Source organism: Oncorhynchus gorbuscha, linkage group LG09 (genome assembly GCF_021184085.1).
Source record: "Oncorhynchus gorbuscha isolate QuinsamMale2020 ecotype Even-year linkage group LG09, OgorEven_v1.0, whole genome shotgun sequence".
NCBI classification, from domain to species: Eukaryota; Metazoa; Chordata; class Actinopteri; order Salmoniformes; family Salmonidae; genus Oncorhynchus; species Oncorhynchus gorbuscha.
In genome coordinates this window covers 69,490,461-69,517,451 of record NC_060181.1, presented here as the reverse complement: position 1 = coordinate 69,517,451, position 26,991 = coordinate 69,490,461, and the positions used below count along the sequence as shown (strand labels likewise).

Below are 26,991 nucleotides of genomic sequence, written 5' to 3'. Positions count from 1 at the left end.
ATAAGTCTCCAGCTTCAGAGATTTTTGCAATTCGTTCCAGTCATTGGCAGCAGAGAACTGGAAGGAAAGGCGGGCAAATTAACTATTGGCTTTGGGGATGACCAGTGCAATATAAAGCTGAAGTCGGAAGTTTACATACACCTTAGCCAAATACATTTAAACTCAGTTTTTCACAATTGCTGATATCTAATCCTAGTAAAATTCCCTGTCTTAGGTCAGTTAGGATCACCACTTTATTTTAAGAATGTGAAATGTCAGAATAGTAGTAGAGAGAATGATTTATTTCAGATTTGATTTCTTTCATCACATTCTCAGTGGGTCAGAAGTTTACATACACTCAATTAGTATTTGGTAGCATTGCCTTTAAATTGTTTAACTTGGGTCAAACATTTCGGGTAGCCTTCCACAAGCTTTCCACAATAAGTTGGGTGAATTTTTGCCCATTCCTCCTGACAGAGCTGGTGTAACTGAGTCAGGTTTGTAGGCTTCCTTGCTCGCACACGCTTTTTCAGTTCTGCCCACAAATTTTCTATAGGATTGAGGTCAGGGCTTTGCGATGGCCACTCTAATACGTTGACTTTGTTGTCCTTAAGCCATTTTGCCATAACTTTGGAAGTTATCTTGCAAGCCTCCCCTTTTTTCCTCCAAACATAACTATGGTCATTATGGCCAAACAGTTCTATTTTGTCACGCCTTGGTCATTGTATTTTGTGTTTTTGTTATATGTTTGGGTAGGCCAGGGTGTGACATGGGTTTATATGTTGTATTCGTATTGGGGTTTGTATTATTTGGGATCGCGGCTGATTAGGGGTGTTGTTAGGCTTGGCTGCCTGAGGCGATTCTCAATCAGAGTCAGGTGCTTGTCGTTGTCTCTGATTGGGAACAGTATTTAGACAGCCTGACTTTCGCTTTGTATTTCGTGGGTGTTTGTACCTGTCTCTGTGTTTTAGTCACCAGATAGGCTGTAATTAGTTTCACGTTCCGTTCTGTTGTTTTTGTATTTAGTTTCAGTTATTTCATGTAACGCGTTATAAATTCATTAAAGGCATGAGTAACCAACACGCTGCATTTCGGTCCGACTCTCTTCATTCAACAGACGAACACCGTTACATATTTTCCTTTCATCAGACCAGAGGACATTTCTCCAAAAAGTACAATCTTTGTCACCATGTGCAATTGCAAACCGTAGTCTGGCTTTTTTATGGCGGTTTTGGAGCACTGGCTTCTTCCTTGCCGAGTGGCCTTTCAGGTTATGTCAATATTGGACTCATTTGACTGTGGATATGGATAATTTTGTACCTGTTTCCTCCAGCATCTTCACAAGGTCCTTTGCTGTTGTTCTGGGATTGATTTGCACTTTTCACACCAAAGTACGTTCATCTCTAGGAGACAGAACGCATCTCCTTTCTGAGCGGTATGACGGCTGCGTGGTCCCATGGCATTTATATTTGCGTAGTATTGTTTGTATCGATGAACGTGGTACCTTCAGGCATTTGGAAATTGCTCCCAAGGATGAACCAGACTTGTGGAGGTCTACAATTTTATTTCTGAGGTCTTGGCTGATTTTGTTAGATTTTCCCATGATGTCAAGCAAAGAGGCACTGAGTTTGAAGGTAGGCCTTGAAATACATCCACAGGTACACCTCCAATTGACTCAAATGATGTCAATTAGCCTAGCAGAAGCTTCTAAAGCCATGGCATCATTTTCTGGAATTTTCCAAGCTGTTTAATGGCATAGTCAACTGAGTGTATGTACACTTCTGACCCACTGGAATTGTGATACAGTGAATTATAAGTGAAATAATCTATAAACAATTGTTGGAAAAATTACTTGTCATGCAGAAAGTAGATGTCCTAATCGACTTGAATCTGAATCGTATGTAAACTTCCGACTTCAACTGTACCTGCTGGAGCGCGTGCTACGGGTGGGTGTTGCTATGGTGACCAGTGAGCTGAGATTAGGTGGGGAATTACCTAGCAAAGATGACCTGGAGCCAGTGGGTTTGGCGACGGATATGTAGTGAGGGCCAGCCAACGAGAGCATATAGGTTGCAGTGGTGGGTAGTATATGGGCCTTTGGTGATAAAGCGGATGGCACTGTGATAGACCACATCCAGTTTGCTGAGTGTTGGGGGCTATTTTGTAAATGACATCGCCGAAGTAAAGGATCGGTAGGATAGTCAGTTTTACGAGCGTATGTTTGGCGGCATGAGTAAAGGTGGCTTTGTTGCGAAATAGGAAGCCGATTCTAGATTTAATTTTGGATTGGAGATGCTTAATGTGAGTCTGGAAGGAGAGTTTACAGTCTAACTAGACACCTAGGTATTTGTAGTTGTCCACATATTCCAGGTCAGAACCGTCCAGAGCAGTGACGCTAGTCGGGTGGGAGGGTGCGGGCAGCAATTGGTTGAAGAGCATGCATTTAGTTTTACTAGCATTTAAAAGCAGTTGGAGGCCATGGAAGGAGTGTTGTATGGCGTTGAAGCTCGTTTGGAGGTTTGTTAGCACAGTGTCCAAAGAAGGGCCAGATGTATACAAAATGGTGTTACCAGGTCCTAGCCTATTTATTAATCCTGGTATTACATGTGGATTTGATGCTATTGGCACCTTGTAGTTACATGTAACAAGGACATATTTTGGGTTGAGTTATTAACATGGTATTCGCACGTGTCTTTGAAATGTGTTATTACAAAACATTACTTACATAGTAGAACAAGTATATATGTAATGACATCAGTAATTAAACATGTGGAAAAACCTTCAGCAAGTGAAAAAATCCCTGTTCCAATTGTGTAATAACTGATTGTGCTACAACCTTATTAACATGTAATTACACACAATTACCCATTTAACTACTATGCTTTTACTACAGTTATTACTGTGTAGTAACAGGGAAAACAATGTCAAGTGTTACCCAATCAACATTGACATGGAGTGATCTTTTGTTGTCATCTAACAGATAGTAAAGATAGTGTTGTTTGTGGCTCTATCTAAAATTAATATGGGGGGCCATTGCAAATTTACCACATCCAGCTGCAGCCAGTTCGTCACTGCCATCAGGACAGTCTCTCTCCCCGTCACAGAGCCAGTGTTTGGGGACACAGGCATAGGACCCAGGGCAGCTGAATAACCCTGGAGCACACGTCACCAAACCTGAGGGGGCAAATAGGGGGAAAGAGGGGAAAGGTCAAGCAAACTGCATAATGTACTAAGCTGAACTATATCCTAAGACAATGGTGAGTTAAAAAGTAGAATGGATATATTATAATATCCATTCCCTTCTTGCCACTTACATTCAAGCATAGGCCAATATCGTATAAGATCTGTTACGTTTTATGTGGCCTCAGAGACAATACAAAGCAATTAATGAAAATCCTCATTCTGTGAAAATAAACTGAAGTACATTTGCTCAATAATGCTTGTCTGGTTAAAATGTACTTTCTTTATTTCGATTGCAATAGTGTAGGGAAAGGTTTAGGGCTATTTCATTAATATTGCCTTGACATTTCTATTACAATCCAATTATACCACTGTTCCCAGCAAACATTTTCTATTTATTGTTGTATGATTATTTCTGTTTATGGAGAAATTAATTATTGTAACATCTCATTTATGCTGTGAAATTGCTGTGCCTCTTGGCCATAATGATGAAAAATCAATTTTCCCTCACCACGTCGTCAAAGTATTTTTAATCTCTTTAATTTCATTTCTGTACATAATTTCAATAGCCTAGTCTAAAACTCAAAGGTCTACAACTGGTCTCAAAACAATGTTCTACAATGTTGCAATCAGGTTGTCAGACTGGTCTCAAACCGCATGTTTGAGATACATGTTGCCTTCACACAAAGTATTGCCACATGACCGTGGGTACTTACCACAGATCTGCACACTCTCATCCAGTCCGTCCTCACAGTCGTTCTCTCCATCACACAGCCACTGCTTGGCGATGCACTTGTTCTTAGAGCAGGCAAACTGGTTCCACAGGCAAGAGGAGTCTAGGGGAGAAACAGCACATTCCCAAGACCATAAATCTAAACACTTAAGTGAAAGAAAAAGACAAAAACAACACACTGTAGTAGAAGTCGCCTAGTTCTTTTCAATCAAAGCACACTTTCCTCATTTGCCCCTTAGCCTTTCTATTTTCAGAGTGGGTTATTGGCCTTGGAGCCAATTAGAAGACGTTGTGCTTTCTCTTCTTCAGTTTTTAGTATAAAACATCTGTAGGGGTTTTAAGGAGAGCCGACTGGTTACAAATGTGAAAAGAAAAAAACCCATTTACATTTATGTTTTTATTTTCTAAATCAAATGGCTGGAGGTTTGCATAATGCAAAAACGTGAAGAATAACAAATATTGCCAAAAGGGTCTATGATTTGAAAATGTACTCCCTACTGAAATAATGACATTTTAGTCATTTATCCGGAACAAAATCGTAACAAGTGTGTAACAAATTCGTAACATACAAATTGCACACAAATTCTTTGAAAAGACAAGTAGTTGAATATTGCGATGTATTTGGAAATACACTTAGAAAGTATTGGCATGTATTTGAAAATACTAAAATACACAGAAAAATACAATTATTTCAATACTCCATGCATTTGAACCTAGGTCCGTTCGGTCCTAGAGGTATATAAAATAATGTATTTTGAAATAAGTTGCTGATTTGCCACATTATTTGAAAATAAGTATATATGCATGCACCATGTCTGGTGTCTATTCATAGATCATATATGCTTTTCGTATCAAGGTCAAATTGATTTACATGCTGTAAATCAAAAATAAGTCTTATACTGTTGAACAGGATAATCACAGATGGAGATACAGATAGGAACAAATATCTTCATATCGGTGCATTTAACGTCACAGAACCACCCTCCTAGATCCAGTGCCTCTGTCTCTCTCAGTCTCGCAAAGGTCCATTCAGTTTAGAAGAGATGCTAATATTTCATATCTTAGGCTTCCATGGTATTTCACTGTACTGGGAAAGCTTATGAGACGTTTTACAATGATAAGTATTTCATCTAATCAGTTGTGAGATTTTGGATTACCAGTGAAAATGACATTTTCTTCAAACTGTTTTCCTTTACTGTAATTTATCAATATCATTGGCTTTTTATAAGGTAATTAACTTAGTGAAATTGGAATATCTTCGATTTGTCCTGGGAATGCCAAATCTAAACATCTAACAGACTGAATGCCATTCAGACAGCAGCATCATTCTGCTCAGCTTTGAAAGGAGCTACGGTACATTTTTGATTCTCGATACCAAATAAATTCAAACAATAATGAAGCACTTAACTAAATGAATGGGAACATGTTCTTCACTCCTTTGATGGTACACAGAATCATGTTAGATGAAATGGTATCCTATGAGTCATCCAGTTAACATGTAATTCATTAAATACGATTACCAAACCGTATTCTTCCCTTGATTTAGACAATTTACTGTAATTTATTTCACTTCAACAAACAAGCATGATCTTACTCTTCAAGACAGTTAACACATATGATAGTGTTATTTGTGTGGGCCATTGTATCAAAATGAATGAATTCCTCAGTAGTTCAGTGCATTTATTAATCTGAAGCCTAACTCTGACAGAGGTGAGTTGAGCATATGTATTAACACCTCAGTGGCACTCAAACGCTCTTGGAAGATCCTTTTTCTTCACTTTGATGACAGAAGCAATGATATGTTTGGTGTACATGAATAAGTAATTGGTTTGATAGCATATTTACCCAGACCATGACTCAGTTATGCTCTAGCTATCTAATTGGAAAGTCCTTTACTTTGTCATGGTAAGTTATGCATTCATTAAAGATGATCATAGAGGTGGGCGAGAAGTGTTCTTCTCTTCCCTGGTGAGAGTTGGTAAAAGGGTTCTATGTGGAAAGGAACATTCCACGTGATCCTTTCAGATATCAGTCACTTTTCAGTGAACGCACATGTTTCCATCTCTGATAACAACTCATAACGACTGATGGCTAATGAATTAATAGTTACACACAAAGGTAGAATATGATAATTCAATGCCAGGAAAGAAAAACACGCTGTGTCCTTTTTAAGTGACTATATTTGAATATCGAGGCTGGAGATAAACTCTCTCTACAACACCCAGTAGGTTAGCAGACAGCTTGGAAATGCAATTAAACACACAATGAGGATGCACAATAGAATGTGTCGAAGAGACATGGCTCTGTGACGTACTGTACAATTAACTCTAATCATTACTGATTTGTCATGACTAACACTGGATTTGTGGCTTCCTGTGGTTGTCTAGAAGTCACTCAGACAAGCCCAATAATAAATGGTCTCTTTGTAGTGGAATGTAATGTCGCTGCCCACATAGTCTTATAAACATAGCAAGCCCTTACTGAACTAAACTTCATTGGCCAAGTCAGCACAGTCTTTCTGTCCATATTAATACACTGGATTTGTGGCTTCAATAGCTGTCTTTAAGTCATTCAGACAAGCTGTCTTAGAAACTCTTTGTAATGTAATGGACCATCAACATAGCAAAGCCTTACCACACTGAAATTCATCTGCCCCATCCTCACAGTCCTTCTGTCCATCACACAGCCACACACTGGAGATACAGTTACCGCTTGGGCAGGCGAAATGGCCCTCTTCACATTTCTGCCCATGGGAAACTAGGGCAGACAACAATGGAAGGGAATAGTCATCTGGGTGTTAGCGGTGATTCAGTGGTGATTCAGTAATGATTCAGGTCATTATCTTTTCCCTAAGCTCTCTGCGAATCCCTAATTCTGTCTCGCCTAATCACTTCAGGAAATCATATTTATGTTTTATGATTTTCTCTAACTCTTCTCTAATTGAAGCGGACTTCCTCAATCTGTCTTCCCTAAGCAGAGAGCATGGAGAGAGGAGGAGAGATGAGAAGAGAGGAGAGGACACGAGACGAGAGAGGTGATGAGAGGAGACGTGACGAGAGGAGAGAAGAGGAGAGACTCACCCTGGCAGTTGGTCTCATCTGCGTAATCTCCACAGTCGTTGGCTCCATCACAGATCCAGGAGGGGTGGATACACAGTGAGGTGGAGTTACAGCTAATGAAGACTCTCTCTTTTACCCCCAGTTTGTAGAAGTCAGAGCAGTCTGTGTGGTCTACACAAAAACATTAGCTAGCTAAACATTAGCTACTACAAATCCGCAACACTTACATTTACATTTAAGTCATTTAGCAGACACTCTTATCCAGAGCGACTTACAAATTTGGATGGATAAGGTATAAACAGATAAAGTCGAGTTAACACTGTACATTAATTTGCTATTTTACCTGTGTAATAAGACTGTAAATATAGTCTGGATTATGCTGGATGACTGAACCCAAGTGATCCATCAATGGTGATAGCAGGCTACCATGTTTGCAAACTAACACTTCTTTGGATCATCACACACCACACCTTGACAAGGCTTAACTTACTGCAGTTCTTTTCATCTGAGGCATCAGCACAGTCAATGACCTGGTTACACCAGGCTGAGCCGGTGATACAGCTCCCATCTTGGCAGGATGATTCAGACGACACGCACGTGACATCTGAGGGGATAGTGGGAAAGGGAAATTAACACTTCAAAAAGGCCCGATGCTAAATCATCAGGGAGGTAGAGAGCACTTAATAGTGTGAACCAGGTAGATGACTCAGTAGTGTTTATCATCAGGTTCAGGGAGAATATCTAGGATAGGGAGGATGTCAGGGGTATATATATATGTGTGTGTGTGTGTGTGTGTGTGTGTGTGTGTGTGTGTGTGTGTGTGTGTGTGTGTGTGTGTGTGTGTGTGTGTGTGTGTGTGTGTGTGTGTGTGTGTGTGTGTGTGTGTGTGTGTGTGTGTGTGTGTGTGTGTGTGTGTGTGTGTGTGTGTGAGAGAGTGAGTGAGAGAGAGAGAGTGTGCACGCGAATGAGTTCAAAGCAAATAAAAATAAAAACACGAGTCATCTAAAAACATGATAATTTCAGAATTGATTTATGATCATTTAGTTTATGGGAAAGCCATTTATGGTCTGTTATTATGAGCCTTACTAATTAACCACTGCACATTAGATACTAAGACATTATCTTTGATAGATCTAGTGAAGAGAAGGGGTTTTCTTGCTCAATTTACTTTGGTCTATTCATTTAGATGCATATAATTACATGTTTTAACAGGGGTATTGTTGATTATTTACCATTAATAACTGAACCGACTGCATGCGTTGAGATACATTACAGCTAGATGTGCCTGATTTCACAGTCCTGGAAAGCTTAATCCATCTTTAGAGAACTGCTGCCTCACAGACTCTCTTAATTGTCTTGTTTCAGGTTTAAAGAACATTAAGTTCCTGCTAAACAGTGCTAGGTTTGTTTTCCTCTGGGCCAACTGCTGAATCACAGCCCCAGAAACAAAAAAAACAAAAATAGCAAACATAACAGCTAATTGGATTTTGAATACCACTTGATTTGAGTAGCAATGATAAATATTGGAGATTATGGGCTATCTTTGCATGATTACTTATCATTTTGTAGAAGATGATGACGAAAATGACAACACGAAGAGTGAGCGTCCTCCCCTTCTGTCTCTGAGGATTGGTATGTATGTGGTATGTGGTATCCTTGGTATGTGATGTTGGTGCTCATTAAAGAGATGGGCTTAGCCCAGTGTGGAGCCTGCAGTGCTGCACACACACACACGCAACCACCCACGTAAGCAGAGAGGGACCTGCCTTCTGAGGTATCAGGATTGACTGGGAGATTAAGCAGTCTATCCATACTCACTGTTACAGAAGGCCTCGTCTGAGTTATCCCCACAGTCATCGACCCCATCGCAAAAACGACTGTTGGCCACACAGCGCTGGTTGTAGCATGCCCTGAAGCCTCTCCTACAAATCCTGTTGTCTGGTGAAATGACAAAACACAATATGTTCACTTTGAAAGGAAATGCTAATGGTAGTCCTTGGGCTACTGTCACTTTCTTCACATGACGTCTTCTAGACTACAACTGGCAGAGTCCCACACTGTATGTGCTCTAGCCAATTTTTCTACACTCTTAGAAGAAAAGAGGGTCTATCTAGAACCTATAATGGTTCTTCTGCTGTCCCCATAGGATAACCCTTTAAAGAACCCTTTTTGGTTCCAGGTAGAATAATTTTGTTTCCAAGTAGAATACATTTGGGTTCCATGTAGGAACCTTTCCACAGCGGGTTCAAAATGCACCCAAAATAGTTCTCCCTGGAACCAAAACATTTTTGCCTATGAGGACAGACGAAGAACCCTTTTGGAACCCTTTTTTCTAGCTGTAGTTGGCTAGCAAGCAAGCAAGGGATAAGAACGGTCAGCCAGTATAGCAATAGAACATTTAGAACGAACGACTGGGTCGCGTCCATAGATACAGAACAGAAAGACTCAATGACTGGGTCACGTCACCAGCAACCGAACCGATTGAACGAACGACCAGTCAACTTGGGTAGCAACCCTAGATTTGTGTTGGGACTATATCTTGTGGAAGGAGGAAATTGTATGAATAAATTAATCAAAATACATGTTTTTCCTAAGAGTATATGGTTGTCATAACAACAACCATAAATCATAACGACAACCATAAATCAAATTTTATTTGTCACATGCGCCGAATACAACAGCTGTAGACCTTACCGTGAAATGCTTACTTACAAGCCCTTAACCAACAATGCAGTTCAATAAATAGAGTTAAGAAAACATTTACTAAATAAACTAAAGTAAAATATTGAATAAAAACACAATCAAATTACATAACAATAATGAGGCTATATGCAGGGGGTACTGGTACGGAGTCAATGGTTGGTGGTATAGGTTAGTCGAGGTCATTTGTACATGTACTGTAGGTCGGGGTAAAGTGGCTACTCATAGATAATAAACAGCGAGTAGGGGGTGGGGGGGTCAATGTAAATAGTCCGGTTGGTCATTTGATTAACTGTTCAGCAGTCTCATAGCTTGGAGGTAGAAGCTGTTAAGGAACCTTTTGGACCGAAACTTGACACTCCGGTAACACTTGTCGTGTGGTAGCAGAGAGAAGAGTCTATGACTTGGGTCATGGATTGTAGGAAGCTCTGCCCCAGTGATGCATTGGGCTGTACATAGCTATGATCCGTCTGTAGTGCCTTAAGGGCGGATGCCGAGCAGTTGCCATACCAGGCATTGATGCAACCGTTCAGGATGCCCTCGATGGTGCAGCTGTATAACATTTTGAGGATATTGGGACCCATGCCAAGTCTCCTGAGGAGGAAACCTGTTCACCGGACGTGCTACCTGTCCCAGACCTATTATTTAACCATGCTGGTCATTTATGAACATTTGAACATCTTGGCCATGTTCTGTTATAATCTCCACCCGGCACAGCCAGAAGAGGACTGGCCACCCCTCATAGCCTGGTTCCTCTCTAGGTTTCTTCCGAGGTTTTGGCCTTTCTAGGGAGTTTTTCCTAGCCAACGTGCTTCAACACCTGCATTGCTTGCTGTTTGGGGTTTAAGGCTGGGTTTCTGTACAGCACTTTGAGATATCAGCTGATGTACGAAGGGCTATATAAATACATTTGATTTGAAAAGGTGTTGTCGTGCCCTCTTCACAACTGTCATGGTGTGTTTGGACCATGATAGTTCCTTAGTGATGTTGACACTGAGGAACTTGAAACTCTCAACCCACTCCACTACAGCCCCATCGATGTTAATGGGCGCCTGTTCGGCCCTCCTTTTCCTGTAGTCCAAGATCATCTCCTTTGTCTTGCTCGCTTTGATGGAGAGGTTGTTGTCCTAGCACCACACTGCCAGGTCTCTGACCTCCTCCCTATAGGCTGTCTCATCGGTGTCAGTGATCAGGCCATGTTGTAGCCAACCCTGCTATTGTTGTCATGCCATATGGATGGTTACAGCACATAGTATTTGACCAGGCTATCTTGTTAGCATGTAGTTAAGTGATAATGCACGAGAAGCCTATGTTTGGAGGATATATTGGCACAGGTTTTGCTAGACCTAAGACGAAGTCGAGGGCCTATGACAATATATAGTAAGATGAATTGCTTACCACAATATTGCATTTTCTCATCTGACTTGTCTTTGCAGTGAGCTACTCCATCACACGTGAACTGATAGTTGATGCACTCGCCGTTTCCGCATTCAAACTCTGTGTGGATGTTGCAGGAGGAATTCTCTGCTGTAAAAGTAGATAACTTGTTTAATTAGCTTAGTCAAGTCAAATGTTGATTTATTCTCTCACCATAATGGTTTTAGCTGTGGTCTCAAAGTTTTCAGAAGCTGCACTAAGCTTAGCTGTAAAAGTACCAATATGACCTTGATGTCAAAAGTACATACACTGTACACTGAGTATACAAAACATGACAGACTGACCAGGTGAATCCAGGTGAAAACTATGATCCCTTATTGATGCCACTTGTTAAATCCACATCAATCAGTGTAGAGGAAGGGGAGGAGACAGGTTAAATAAGGATTTCTAAGCTTGGAGACAATTGAGGCATGGATTGTGTATGTGTGCCATTCAGAGGGTGAATGGGGAAGACAAAATATTTATGTGCTTTTGAACAGGGTATGGTAGTAGGTTCCAGGCCCACCGGTTTTTGTCAAGAACTGCAACTCTGCAATTTCCCATGTGTATCCAGAATGGTCCACCACCCAAAGGAGATCCAGTCAACTTAACACAACTGTGGGAAGCATTGGAGTCAACATGGGCCAGCATCCCTGTGGAACACTTTCGACATCTTGTAGACTACATGCCCCGACAAATTGAGGCTGTTCTGAGGGCAAAGGTGTGGGGCGGTGCAACTCAATATTAGGAAGGTGTTCCTAATGTTTGATATAGTCAGTGTATATTCTCCCTCTCAAGTAAGTTGTTCAGTTGTTAAAGTAGTTCAACTGCCTAAAACGGCCTGTCCTTGCCAGTGAATAAAAGTGTAACTGTAACAATAACTGAAGAGGGAACATTTCTCTCAGAAGTTTTTTTTGTCAATCTGAAAATCTAGATATTTGTTGTGAGAATTGCAAGGTTATTGAATGAATGTATGACTGTTTAAAAAGGCAAAACGTCATGGCTTACAAATGCATTTGTTGTCATCTAATAAGACACGTGCTCCCCGACAACTACAGTTGACTCTTCCATCTGGGGTCAACAGACACAGGTCACCACAGCCACCGTTATTGACTCTACATGGGGACAGCTCACCTGCAAAACACACAGCCAACCAGAGATATTATAGACATAACAAAGACCAACAATAGATGCTATAGACATAACAGAAGACAAAAAGACAAAGTGAGGTTACAATTATTACATTATATTGTAACGTCAAAGCCATTCCGAATGTTGAATATCAACTGTTTATAGGAACCTTTAATAATGCTGAGAGACCAATAAACTAAACGTCACCAGTTTATTAAGAGCTAAATCTCAAATAGCATAGAGTTTATTTCAACGCCAATGGTCACAACCCCCAGCTCCCACCAGCCCACCATAAAAGATGCATTAGCTCAGTCAGTGTGACAGGAACAAGCAGGTATGGTCTCATCCTCCCTGATAAAGAAAGAGCAAGGGATGCAGAGAGAAGGGAAACGATAAAGTGCCAGCATCACAAGCGCTCACCGGAGAGATACATGACAAATGAACCATAGCTTTCCTTCCCTTCCCTCAAACCCATTCACGCATCAGTGTCTGTGTAAGGGATGTGTGTGTGTGTGTGTGTGTGTGTGTGTGTGTGTGTGTGTGTGTGCGTGCGTGCGTGCGTGCGTGCGTGCGTGCGTGTGTGTGTGTGATGACTCAGCAAGCCCCTGGAAGTGCTCCTAGAGCCCCCAGGTTCAGGTTGGAGTCATCTGATTACAGAGGGACAAGAAAGACAGACAGACAGGAAGACTAATGAAGATAAGGAGACATTGGAAGAATCTCAATTGCATACACCTTGCGTCCTCTCTCCTCCCCTCCTTCTCAAAACCATTGGATGAGGAAGCCAGGGCTCCCTTCCCCAGAATGGTTTTTGAGAGGCAAGGAGAGAGGATGCGAGGAGTATGTGATTGAGATTCTACCATTTAATTCACATTTCACAACCAGGAAGTGAAAACTATGGTGAGAACAACAGGGGTCAGTTGGTACATGTGAGAGTGTGACAGTAGCAATCGTGTAGGTACAATCCACGCAGGGATCCCATACATGTACAACAAATGTATGCATTAACTGTACTGTAAGTCACTTTGGATAAAAGTATCTGCTACGTGGCATTTGAAATAAAGAGCAGTATTCTTTCCTTTAACGTTGCAAGTTGTTACTCATCCCTTTGGCAAGACGGAGAGGTCAGAGGGTGATGTCTGCGATCATTTGTGATGATGAAAAAAACGAGAAGGAAAAGCACCTCTCAGCATCCTCACAGAGGGAGTCAAGCCGTTGGGACGCCCTTAAGTCCTTTTCCCAATGTCCTAGTTCTTACATATGCAACACTTCAGAGCCCTCCTCTTCATCTCAAGGATATGTTTTTATTCATTAAGTTGCCAGGTTTAGTTTCTTCCCAGCTAAATAAGACCATCGTAATTTATAAGGAGCCCTGGTAGATAAATACACTGCTGTGACTTGTTTAAGTGGAGAACTATAGCAAAGAGAAGACACCCAAACTAAATTAAACAAACAAATGCAAGCAAATCTATCTAGTCCACATATCTATCAATGACAGCTAAAAACCACCAACAAACATTGTTCACACTAATAGATATATTCTTATCTCCCACATGTCCTATTATTCAGCAATTACAGTGCCTTGGAAAGTATTCAGACCCAATGACTTTTTCCACATTTTATTACATTACAGCCTTATTCTAAAATGGATTAAATAAAACAAATTCTCAGCAATCTACACATAATATCCTATAATGGCAAAGCGAAAACAGCTTTTTAGAAATTTTAGCTAATGTTTATAAAAATAAAAAACGTATTTACATAAGTATTCGGCCCCCTTTGCTATGAGACTCGAAATTGAGCTCCAGTTCATCCTGTTTCCATTGATCATCCTTGAGATGTTTCTACAAATTGATTGGAGTTCACCTGTGGAAAGTTCAATTGATTGGACATGATTTGGAAAGGCACACACCTGTCTATATAAGGTCAGTTGACAGTGCATGTCAAAGCAAAAACCAAGCCATGAGGTCAAAGGAATTGTCCAGAGAGGACCGAGACAGTATTGTGTCAAGGCACAGATCTTGGGAAGGTTACAAAAACATTTCGGGAGCATTGAAGGTCCCCAAGAACACAGTTGCCTCCATCATTCTTAAATGGAAGAAGTTTGGACCCACTAAGACTCTTCCAAGAGCTGGTCGCTCAGCCAAACTGAGCAATCAGGGGAGAAGGGCCTTGGTCAGGTAGGTGACCAAGAACCTGATGGTCACTCTGACAGAACTCCATAGTTCCTCTGTAGAGATGGATGAACTTTCCAGAAGGACAACCATCTCTGTAGCACTACACCAATCAGGCCATTATGGTAGAGTGGCCAGACGGAAGCCACTCCTCAGTAAAAGTCACATGACAGCCCTCTTGGAGTTTGCCAAAATGCACCTAAAGACACTCAGACCATGAGAAACAAGATTCTCTGGTCTGACAAAACCAAGATTGAACTCTGGAGGAGTGTCTGGAGGAAACCTGGCACCAGTGGCGGTCAGTGCTGTTTCAGATGAGGGAGGACGATTATTATTCAAGAAGATGGCCTTATTTATTTTACAGCATATTGGATGACTGTCATTCACATTCCATTCACCCAGATAAATGTAACAGCGATAGGTTTAGGTTGCTACGTAATACTCAAATTTTCCATATACCCATCATGAGGTTGCTACAACCTATCCTATGAATGAAAGTTTACAATGTAGGTGCACACAGGTCGAGAGACAAATTTGATGTGACAGACAGTGACACATGGTCAGACAGAGACATTCAATAGCGCTTTGCACACTCTTGCCTGCATTTAGCTGATAGTGGGTTTAATCATTAGTTGCAAACAAGATATATCGTACAAATTGAGGTATGTCTATCCCCGTTTTCTTCCATTTGCTTCCGTTTAAGAAATGTTTTTTAACAAAATCAATAGAATGACTAGACCTGAATGTATGCACACATGACTGTAAGTCGCTTTGGATAAAAGCGTCTGCTAAATGGCATATATTATATTATTATATTCACAGTTTCATAGCATCCACGTTGTATTCCTTTTCGCATCTCCATTATGCGCCCCCCTCCTTTCACCTCTTCACTTGCTTGTGGACTTCAATGCACAACATATCAGCTGTATGTGACCATGCGAAAAAAACTTTCCAAACCAAACCGCTACACACAGCCTACATCGTTTTCACCATATTAGCTAAAGTAACATCATAGTCAGCATAGCTAATAGTATTAACGGGTTAGTAAACACGCTACTATCATGCAGTAACGTTACAGTGTACGCAGTTACTCCGGCGGGCCCCGGTGGCAATAAATTAGTCAAACCAAAAGCTTACCTTGACATGGAAGAGTTCCCGTGTTCGATAGCCATAGTCAGCTAGCTAACATAGCATCCCTCTGTTTGAGCAGGGTGTTTCAGTAGGCTAAACTAGCTAGCTGCATTTGCTAGCTAAGTAAGTTAAATGGAAAAAAGATGACAAAATCTCTCTCTTTCTCTCTTGCTTCTCCTTCATTTAGGAAGAAATTAATATGCTCAAAACGGTTAAACTTTTTTCTTTCTCTCTCTTTGAGGCAACTACTCACCATGTTTTGCACTGTAGTGCTAGCTAGCTGTAGCTTATTCTTTCAGTACTAGATCCATTCTCTGATCATTTGATTGGGTGGATCATTAAGCGGGCGTTGTGTCAAAAAGCAGTGTGGCTTGGCTGGGTTGTGTTTCGGAGGATGCACGGCTCTCGACCTTCGCCTCTCCTGAGCCTGTACGGCAGTTTCAGAGATGGGACAGGACTGTAACGATCAATTGTGTACGGGTGGAAGCTAGCTGTCCTCTGGCTACACCATGATGCTACCCTACTGTGCTGTTGAGGATACTGACCTTCTTTGCAAAATAGTGTGTTTTAATAAATGATTTGGTGACGTGATTATATTTAGTATAGTTTTATCTAAAAAGGATAACCTTTAAATGTTTTAACATGTATAAAATTGTGAAACTCACTGAGGATGGTCCTCCTCTGAGGAGGAGCCTCCACTTCCTCACACCATCACTACATTGAAGAATGGTGGTGGCAGCATCATGCTGTGGGGATGTTTTTCAGTGGCAGGGACTGGGAGACGAGTCAGGATCGAGGCAAAGATGAACAGAGAAAAGTCAAGAGAGAACCTTGATGAAAACCTGCTCCAGAGCACTCAGGACCTCAGACTGGGGCAAAGGTTCACCTTCCAACAGGACAACAACCCTAAGCACACAGCCAAGACAAAACAGGATTGGCTTCGGGACAAGTTTCTGAAGGTTCTTGAACCCAATCTAACATATCTGGAGAGACCTGAAAATAGCTGTGCAGCAACACTCCCCATCCAACTGACAGAGATTGAGAGGATATGCAGAGAAGAATGGGAGAAACTCGCCAAATACAGTTATGCCAAACATGTAGCGTCATACCCATGAAGACTCGATGCCAAAGGTGCTTCAACCAAGGACTGACTAAAGGGTCTGAATACTAATCTAAATGTGCTATTTCAGTTTTATATTTTTTTAAATAAATTACCAAAAATTTCTAAAACCTGTTTTTGCTTTGTCATTAAGGGATATTGTGTATAGATTGGTGAGAAAAAAACAAAACAGTTTAATCAATTTTAAAATAGGCTGTAACGTAACAAAATGCGAAAAAAGTCAAGGGTTCTGAACACTTTCCAAAGGCACTGTATATACGTGTATGCACAGCACAGGCTTCCACACACTCACACATACAAATAAAACATTCACAAACAGTCTCTTTCTCTTTGAGATAAGTGATTCCAGGGAGAATACTCACAGCTGTTGGTGTCGTTTGCTACAGCAATGATTCCCATGGGCTGGTGGGGGATGTCTGATCGCAGTACCTTTGTTTCTCCACCTGTGTACTTGTTGGATCTCAGCACGGCCCTGCGAGCCCAGTCTGACCAAAAGATAAACTCCCCATAAATAGCCAGGCCAAAGAACGTTCCTGGTCCTGACTTCACAATGACCTGTAAGTTACAAAGCAGTTACATCAGTTAAAGCATTCAGAACTTGGCAGCCATCAAATGCTATGTTATATGTCTACAGTGCCAATATAAAGCCATAGCTAAACCCTCTACCTCCTTGTAGTCTACTTAAACACATTATATGATTTTCAAAGACTTCATATCTGTTACTTCTAAACATCAAATGCTTTTGTTTGAAAAACAGATTGCACTAGGAAATTAATCACTGCATCATCAACCCCTGTACAGAAAAGCACACACCCACACACCCCTCCCCGAGGTTAGTGCTTAACCCAGATGTTGGCATAGTAAATTACAGTCTCGTGGAGAGGGAGGGAGGCAGGCATACATCAGACAGACGGCTCCCTTCGGGAGTCTCACTCTGCTTTCCTACAGCTCTGTAGTCTCAGCCATTAGTGGGACACGCTTGTAACCATCACATTAGCCCTGCTACCATACAGGGATTAATAGGACAGGTGTTGATTAAAGGAGCCCAACGTGTTACAGGGAAAACAACTGGCCATCAGGAGAGTGAGAGAGAAACGACAAGGCCGCCAGAAGGATTTTGACAGAACTTATTGACAATAAATTAAATTAGAGAGGACGCTAGTTTTGTACACAAGGTCTAAATACCACTGTGTTCCAAATCTCTTAGAATCTAATTAAAGTACAGTACCAGTCAAAAGTTGAAACACCTACCCATTCAAGGGTTTTTCTTTATTTTTACTATTTTCTACATTATAGAATAATAGTGAAGATGTCAAAACTATGAAATAACAGGCCTCCCGGGTGGTGCAGTGGTCTAGGGCACTGCATCGCAGTGCGAGCTGTGCCACCAGCGACTCTGGGTTCGCGCCCAGGCTCTGTTGCAGCCAGCTGCACCGCACAATTGGCCTAGCGTGGTCCGAGTTCAGGAGGGTTTGGCTGGTAGGGATATTAGCCCACTAGTGACACCTGTGGCGGGCCTGGCGCAGTGCGCGCTAACCAGGTCGCCAGGTGCACGGGGTGTTTCCTCTGACACATTGGTGCGGCTGGCTTGCGGGTTGGAGGCGCGCTGTGTTAAGAAGCAGTGCGGCTTGGTTGGGTTGTGTTTCTGAGGATGCATGGCTTTCAACCATGCAGCAATGAGACAAGATAGTAACTACTAACAATTGGACACCATGAAATTGGAGAGAAAAGGGGGTAACAATTCACACAAAAAAAACAACCAAAAAAAAAAACTATGAAATAACACATATGGAATCATGTACTAACCAAAAAGAGGTTAAACAAATATTTTACATTTCAGATTCTTCAAAAGTAGCCACAGCTTGTTTACATTCTCTCAACCAGCTTCATGAATAGTTATCTGGAATGCATTTCAATGAATGTGTGCTTTGTTAAAAGTACATTTGTGGAATTTATTTCCTTCTTAATACACTTGAGACAATCAGTTGTGTTGTGACAAGGTAGGGGTGGTATACAGAAGATAACCCTATTTGGTAAAAGACCAAATCCATATTATGGCAAGATCACCTCAAATAAGCAAAGAGAAATCATTCCCTTAAGACATGAAGATCAGTCAATACGGAACATTTTTATCCAGTGTTATTGCAAAAACCATCAAGCGCTATGATGAAACTGGCTTTCATGAAGACAGACACAGGAAAGGAATTACCTCTGGTGCAGAGGATAAGTTCATTAGAGTTAATTGCATCTCAGATTGCAGCCCAAATAAATAAGTAAGTAACAGACACGTCTCAAAATAAACTGTTCAAAGGAAACAACGTGAGTCAGGCCTTCATGGTCGAATTGCAGCAAAGAAACCACTACTAAAGGACACGAATTAGAAGAAGAGACTTGCGCCAAAAAACACGAGAAGCCCGGTGTCACGCCCTGACCTTAGAGAGCCTTTTTATTTCTCTATTTGGATAGGTCAGGGTGTGATTAGGCTGGGCATTCTAGTTTTTCGTTTTCTATGTTGGCCTGGCATGGCTCCCAATCAGAGGCAGCTGTCCCACCTGTTAGGCAGCATTTTCCCACCTGTTGTTTGTGGGATCTTGTTTTTGTGTAGCTGCCTGTGAGCAGCACAGAACGTCACGTTTAGTTTTTCTTCTGTTTTGTTTGGTGAGTTTCTTATATATTAAACATGTGGAATTCTACGCACACTGCGCCTTGGTCCAATCATTCAAACGATCGTGACACATGGACATTAGACTGTGGAAATCTGTCCCATGGTCTGATGAGACAAATCTGAGATTTTTGGTTCCAGCCGCTGTGTCTTTGTGAAACGCAGAGTAGGTGAACGAATGATATCTGCATGTGTGGTTCCCACCATGATGCATGGTGGAGGAGTTGTGATGGTGTGGGGGGTGCATTGCTGGTAACATGGTCTGTGATTTATTTAGAATTCAAGGCACACTTAAGCAGTATGACAACCACAGCATTCTGCAGTGATACGCCATCCCATCTGGTTTGCCCTTAGTGGGACTATCATTTGTTTTTCAAAAGGACGATGACCGAGCACACCGCCAGGCTGTGTAAGGGCTATTTGATTAAGGAGAGTAATGGAGTGCTGCATGAGATGATCTGGCCTCCACAATCACCCGACCTCAACCCAATTGAGATGGTTTGGGATGAGTTGAATCACAGAGTGAAGGAAAATCTGCAAAACACGTGCTCAGCATATGTAGGAACTCCTTCAAAACTGCTGAAAAATCTGGAATCTGTTTGAGGGAATGCCAAGAGTGTGCAAAGCTGTCATCAAGGCAAAGGGTGGCTACTTTAAAATATCTCAAATATATTTGGATTTGTTTAACACTTTTTTTGGTTACTACATGATTCCATATGTGTTATTTCATAGTTTTGATGTTTTCACATTATTATACAATGTAGAAAATAGTTTTAAAAAACTTGAATGACTAGTTGTGTCCAAACTTTTGACGGGTACTGTATATGTATGTTCTGAGTATATTGAACATAACAGCATAAGTACTATATTACTTGCAAAACTCATATATCTAAGCTCTCAATAATGTTTATAAGTATGTCAATTTATATGAAACGTCACACAATTTAGTAATGTCTGATTAAATTCATGTTTGGGGGGGCAGGTAGCCAAGTGGTTAGAGCGTTGGGCCAGTAACCGAAAGGTTGCTGGATTGAATCCCCAGGCTGACAAGGTAAACATCTGTCATTCTGCCCATGAACAAGGCAGTTAGCCCACTGTTATCCAGTATGCCGTCATTGCAAATAAGAATTTCTTCTTAACTGACTTGCCTAGTTAAAAAAAGGTTACATTTTAAATTGAAACATCACATTCTTCAAAAGCAATTCAATTCAGAAAATTGTCATTATTTTGGGATTTGGGATGGTCATAAATCTTGAAAATCATATTCAGTGATCATATAGCCACATGCTTACCACCCTTGACTACCAGTTCTTAATTAGTATTCGGTCTCTTCACACCTAAAAGGTTGTCTTTTCACTGCCTGAATGTGTTAACATCTTATCCCCATCACATACTCAAGCGGGCTCTCTAGGCTTTCGTCAGCATGGGTAATGACACAACAGCTCCACTTAAAATGCCACAGTGGAGTGTGGAGGGCAAGTGGGCCTTTAGAGCTCACTGCTGTACTCTGTGTTCATCTCATGTCTGTCAGAGCAGAAGGGGGGAAAGGGGTGTCACACAGTCACAGTTTTAGGCTGTCAGGCTGTAATGACACTCCCAGATCACTGGGCTGGAGGAGCCATACAGTACAACTCTGCACCACCCTGCCCCCCTACCGCCCCGCATCGCCTCCACACCATCACACATAATGGCAGGAAGCTCTCCCTCTCCCTCCCTCCCACCACTGCTCTGTTGATAATCCGTTAGCTCTGCTTAATTTTCACATTCTAATTGGGACAGTGACGGGCACTCCCCCACAGGGCTCTTCTGTGTGAGCTTTCATTAGCAGGAGAAAGACTACAGGCGGGGAAGGCGAGAACCCAAAGGATGTGACTTTTGTGATGCACAACCCTGCTTTTGCAAACATATGGGTAACAAATTGAGATGGGTCAAGGTCCTCAGTCACATAGATCTTGTCAAGCACAAATTTAAACCGTCGGCAAAGAGGAGAGCCAAATTATAATGTAATCCCTTACATGCTGGGGATACATATCCTGGATGTTCACCACTATGATTATATATTATGCATGGCACCTCTCACGGATAAATTTAGACCGACCCTCTTTCTGAGCTCCTTTACTTTTGAAGGGAAATGACTTCTATAATTAAGTAAACGATTCACTCTGTCTTTTGAGATATAATATATGAAAAGAATGCTGAGAGGTATTACAGAAGCTGTCCATTTGTATTATGGCTAAAATGCCATCAAGCTCAACAGGAATGGGAGATAATGTAACGGGTATAAAATTAGTCCCATCTCAGTTTAAGGGGACATAATACTTTGACATTTCAGCAGAGAATCATTGCCTTTGTGTCTACCATGTTTCAAATATAATTTCTCTCCTCTATAGAAAGCTACGGCCCATGACAACGTCCGAACACATGTTGGTTCAACAAGAAGTAATTGCCTTTTTGAACTGCCTATACTTTTGGTCCTTAGTGAGATTCAATCAATACGTCTAAATTCTGTGGTCTTTTCTACAGACCAAGTCAAACAAGCTGCAGCATGTCATGCATGATAAGAGGGAACATTCATTAGAATGTGTTAATAAAATGCCACGATGTCATTCATTGTATGACTTAAGTTCAGCACTTACGGCTGCTTTCCAGGACACAGATTAAACCTAGTCCTGGACTAAAAAGCATGCTTCATCTCCATTAAAAGTGCATCGTAATCCAGCCCATGGTGTAACATAGTGTAACTGTGATAGCATTAAGAGCGGCATACATATGGAATCCTCATGTTGGTCATACTCACATATCTGTGTGAGCCGTCGTAATCACACCTCTCTATCGTCCCCAGACTTCCATCAGAGAAGTAGATCTTCTCAGCTTTGTGGTCGATGGTGAGTCCGTTAGGAGTGAGAATGTCTGTGCTGACGATCACCTTCATGTTGTTTCCAGCCAGGGTGGACCTCATAATACTGGGACGCTGCTCGTTCCAGTTAGTCCAGAACATCAGGCTGAAATAAACATTCAAAAGCCTACTATTAACTAGATGGACATTTGAGAAACCACCTCAAAGAAGTCAGTTGACTGAGAACCGGAAATATGGATAGTAAAAGTATGTTTTTTTTCTATTACTAGTCTTTTATCTCAAGTCTAAAAGCAATTTCCACCTTCACTGCAAACAGATGTAACCCAGATCCGATATCTCTTTATGCACATTTTCCCTCAGACATATTTACACCCACTCAGTGAGGAGGACAAAACAAATGTTCTCTGAAATTGAATCAGGGGAGTGTATGATGGCTTAAATAGGACTGCAATTGTAACTTGTCAAGCTCCTTGCCTTTCTTTGTAGGGTAAAATAAACACTAATCACGGTAAGAATTATTCATAGGCAGCCGTTCTATATTGCCTGTTGCTCTATCTGGTTGTGTCACTCCTGTTATCTAGTGATCCCATAACTCACGATGGCCTGCATGACCTGTCATCTGCTCCTTATTTTGTGTCGGCTGTGTTAGCATCGCCTTGCAGGAGCTACTGCAGCTCCCATCTCTGATAAGGCGCTGCCTCAGTTTCAGTTTTGCTACTCAATGAATGTTAGACAGAATGTGTAGTTACATTTCTTTGAGCTGACTACTAAGAATATTACAAATTACAATCGTGTGGGAGTGTAAATAAATGGAAGATCTATCTGAAGTAGGTTTTGCTAAATAAAAGGAATCTGTGATTTGTATTGCATTGTACAACAGTTATAGATACGATACTGAGCACTGAAAGTAGAGGGCTTATAGCCTCATTCAAACTACAAGAGATTGTTTCAAAGTTAAACAATCAAAACTTTTGAAGTTCTTAGCAAAGGTTGAACTTGGAGATAGGCCTCGATATGGTTATCCTGGATCCTCCCTACAGTAGAATATGTTTACAACATTGAAAGTCTGTATTGATTCATAAGGGCTAGTAAGAATGTCAGAGAGTGCTAATTTATTATAGCAGATGAAATTCAAATTAGCAGCATTCTGGAGTTTGTTTGAAAACTTGCCAAATTAAGAACTAAATGCATACACACTAAGATCAAGAGTTGAATTAGTTAGTGAACTCTGGGTCAGCATTCCGCGATAACCTTCTTGACGTTTAATTACCGTAGATTGAGACGTGCTTTTATTTCTTAATGGATATAACAGGAACATTTGTTAGTTATTGTGAAAGCACTGCCGGCAGTATTTCTTGAAATGGGAGTGTGTCAAACCAATTAGATGTCTCTCCTTCACTACACCGTGGAGATACAGTCTTCTCTACAGAACTGAATACATACTGTATGGGTCATGTACAATTATACTGATTGCTCTAACAAAAAGTCCACTGAGGTCTGTTTAAGAAATTAACTTTGTTAGATGGAATTGTCTTAAGACAGCAATACATTTCTCTCTGTCCAAGGAGGCATGTCTTGTGTTGTAATATGCACCCAATATGATTGTGAGCTTATATATCTGTTGAGCAAAGGCATACAACCATAGCCTCAGGCATAGAATGACATACTGCATCTGAAGTAGTAGCTACGGAACTACAGTTGGGTGGTATACAAATTCAGATATAATTTAGCAACAAACTATTAAAAAGACCAGCCTGGTCCCAGATGTGGTTGTGCTGTCTTGCCAACTCCTATGTTGTGACAATGACCATGGCAGTTGGCAAGACCAGGTTATTGGGAAACTGAGTAGAACCAGAACCACATACTTTTGGCACTCATTCAGGGCGAGGACATGGGGGTGGTCGTCTTCAGAGAGTGTGACCACAGCCTCTCTGCTAAAGGAACCGGGCCGACTTTGGTCCACGCTGTGCCTGGTGATGCTGGAGGTGGTTGAGCTGGTCCAGTACAGAGTGTCCCAGGCACGGTGGTACGCCAACCCCTCCACTGAACCCACATCTGGGGGGACACAGACATGAGCGTCACCATGATCATCCAACCATCCAGCCTCCACTAATTCATTGTAAATTCTAACATGTAATGGACTTGGCATTAATCAACTGGTAATACATGAAGTACATTCGACTCTACTGATAAAGGTGGACAGAACTGAAGCCACTTAAGGGTGAATAAAACAAATGATTTTTTTAATGAAATGTTGACTTGCACATACCACCATGCTTCTTTCATTTGCAGTGTTTCCCTACTCTGGTCCTCAAGTACCCCCAACAGCACACAATTTTGTTGCAGCCCCGGACAAGCACACCTGATCAACCCTTAATGAGTTGAATCGTGTGAGTTTGTCTGGGGCTACAACAAAAATGTGTGTTGTTGGGGGTACTTAAGGACTGCAGTTGGAAAACACTGGTGTAGGGAATTACAGCCATAAAGTTGAATTCATTGTAACTCCTGCACACACACAATATAAACTCTGCACATTGTGTAATATAATGACAAATCCACCAATGTCACATTCACCTGTTCATTGGAAATACTTAAACCTGCAATGTGTAACTTTTTGGCCGACCCGACCAAATTCACATCGAAATGGGAGTTATAGATCTGTAATTTGCATTGAAAGCAAGTCTAAGATACTGTACATCTGTTCTATGTGCGCTATTTCAATGCTCCCTTTAAGTTTTGTTTTTGCGTCTTTAACTTGAGTTTTTTTACACAAGCTTCAAACAGCTGAAAATACAATATTTTTGGTTCCTGAAAAGATATTTCACAGCAGTTTAGATGGTACAATTATTCTCTAAGTGCTTGTTTAGTCACATAAACTGAAATTAGGGGGACTATTCGAATTTTAGCAACCAGGAACCGGCTGATCGATTTCTGCATATTGCACCTTTAAATGGAATATACGAGGCATTAATCAACCTGTAATACACGCAGTGCATCTGATGCCACTAGCACAGCTGATAGACATTGACAAGTCCAAACAAACATAATTCCAGGAAAATACGAAGTAAACTGAAATCCATATATCCATGCAGGGCATTGGGAAGTCTCTCCCAAAAAAATGTTGTTGTTCATACATCAACTGAAGAAATATTGAGTTGACATATTCCAGGTGTCTCATTCATTGATTTAATTTCTACTGTTATCTTAGTGAGCAGGGATATTAGAATGGCAATTCAATAGTGACCAAAAATACCAAATTAAATCAAATAGATACAGCTAACTGTATGTGCTTGGCATGAAAATAGGGTTGCGTCAGAGTACAAGGACATGTTTTGTCCTAACAGGACAAAGCCCACATATTTCTGTCCTTGCTTTGCACTAAAACATCTGGCATTTTTACTGAACCATTGGTAAGGTGCTTGGATAAAACATGAACACCTTAATTCTATCCTATAACTCCAACTCAATGGCACATGTACTCTACAATCTCCTATGGATGGAGTGCTTAATTGGTCTTAATGGTGAACATGTGATCAATTCTGGAGATACAGGCTGAATCCAGTGCTTTCTAGAAGCCATAAACCACACATACAGAATACTCAAGGCACTATCTGAGTCAGCTCGATTGCTAATTAATTGTTTGCAATAAAAGGCGACTGACAGCTTGGTTTTCTGGAAATCGTTGGGAATGGCTCGGGAGTAATTAATGGAGGACGTGGAGTTTCATTAAGGAAATATGGATGATTAACATCTTCACCCTTCTTCAATGACAGGGTAAGCAGTACAACTTTGTGGAGAAGAAGGAGAGAAGGGGGAGAACAGGGATAGGAGACGGAGGTAGAGAAGACAGTAAAGGAGACGGAGAGGGTGGAGAGGATGGAGACACTGAATTTGATAATTGTTTCGACAAATAAACAGAGTCCTGAATCCAACCAACAATGATGACCAGTGAGTAAAAACAATTAGCTAAGATAAAATAAAGACAATGGATGCTTTAGTGCTAAATTAATCACGCCAACTCTACACCTGAACAGGCTAGGCATGGATAGAGAACAACCAATTACACAAAGAGGTGCAGAGCAGGATATCAAACACATAGACCAACTTGACATTTGCCAGCCACGTAACTTTCTTTATTCAGCACTTCTTTTAAAAATAACAATAGCTCCTCTTGGTCAAAGCCTAAATAAAAATCTCTCTCCAGTCACTCTGTCTGTCTGTCTGTCTGTCTGTCTGTCTGTCTGTCTGTCTGTCTGTCTGTCTGTCTGTCTGTCTGTCTGTCTGTCTGTCTGTCTGTCTGTCTGTCTGTCTGTCTGTCTGTCGCCAACAGTAGAACATGGTGGGGACGTGGATCAGTGGACTCCCACTGTTCTCCCAGAATATGAGGGGTGAGTGAGTGACTTGAGCTCCCATCTCAGAGGAGACTTTAGAGAGAGGCAGAAGATGCTAAGCGTGCAGAACAGAGGCTTTCCCTGCTCATCTGCCTCCACTCAGCCTTATCTAGCCCAGATTGAGTGGGTTAGAGAGGGCAAGAGACAATGGCTCTGCTGCCTCTTCTCCTGCCATCTAGAATGATTGACTGACTGGCAGGCTAAAAAAAGGTCCATGTGTTATGAATTGCATTATTTCACGTTCTATATGAATTTATTTATTCAAGCCAAATAAAGATATTTTGAATTTATCTGTGGAAGATGCCATTTTCACAAGCCCCCATGTGTCCTATAAATGCACTTAATCCCCAAATATAATCCCCAAAACATAAATACCCTAAATACTCAGGTTTATTTTATGCAGCCGCTGTTTCTTGCAATACTGCTAACCTTAGCCAGCTAATCCTGTAGTGAAAGCTGCA

The 26,991-nt window shown here is 41.2% G+C and overlaps 1 protein-coding gene across 1 annotated transcript in view; it reads right to left on the bottom strand.

Annotated features, from left to right (window-relative positions):
* The window catches only part of lrp1bb (low density lipoprotein receptor-related protein 1Bb), a 433,776-nt gene that overhangs the window by 77,212 nt on the left and 329,573 nt on the right, over nucleotides 1–26,991 (bottom strand). The window contains exons 42-52 of the mRNA XM_046364065.1: nucleotides 24,005–24,194; nucleotides 22,080–22,284; nucleotides 16,983–17,175; nucleotides 12,076–12,201; nucleotides 11,050–11,178; nucleotides 8,770–8,889; nucleotides 7,442–7,555; nucleotides 6,973–7,122; nucleotides 6,527–6,649; nucleotides 3,876–3,995; nucleotides 3,025–3,153 (exon numbers count right to left, since the gene is read on the bottom strand). Of these exons, the coding sequence (XP_046220021.1) occupies nucleotides 3,025–3,153; nucleotides 3,876–3,995; nucleotides 6,527–6,649; nucleotides 6,973–7,122; nucleotides 7,442–7,555; nucleotides 8,770–8,889; nucleotides 11,050–11,178; nucleotides 12,076–12,201; nucleotides 16,983–17,175; nucleotides 22,080–22,284; nucleotides 24,005–24,194 (1,599 nt within the window). The remainder of the gene's footprint in view (nucleotides 1–3,024; nucleotides 3,154–3,875; nucleotides 3,996–6,526; nucleotides 6,650–6,972; nucleotides 7,123–7,441; nucleotides 7,556–8,769; nucleotides 8,890–11,049; nucleotides 11,179–12,075; nucleotides 12,202–16,982; nucleotides 17,176–22,079; nucleotides 22,285–24,004; nucleotides 24,195–26,991) is intronic.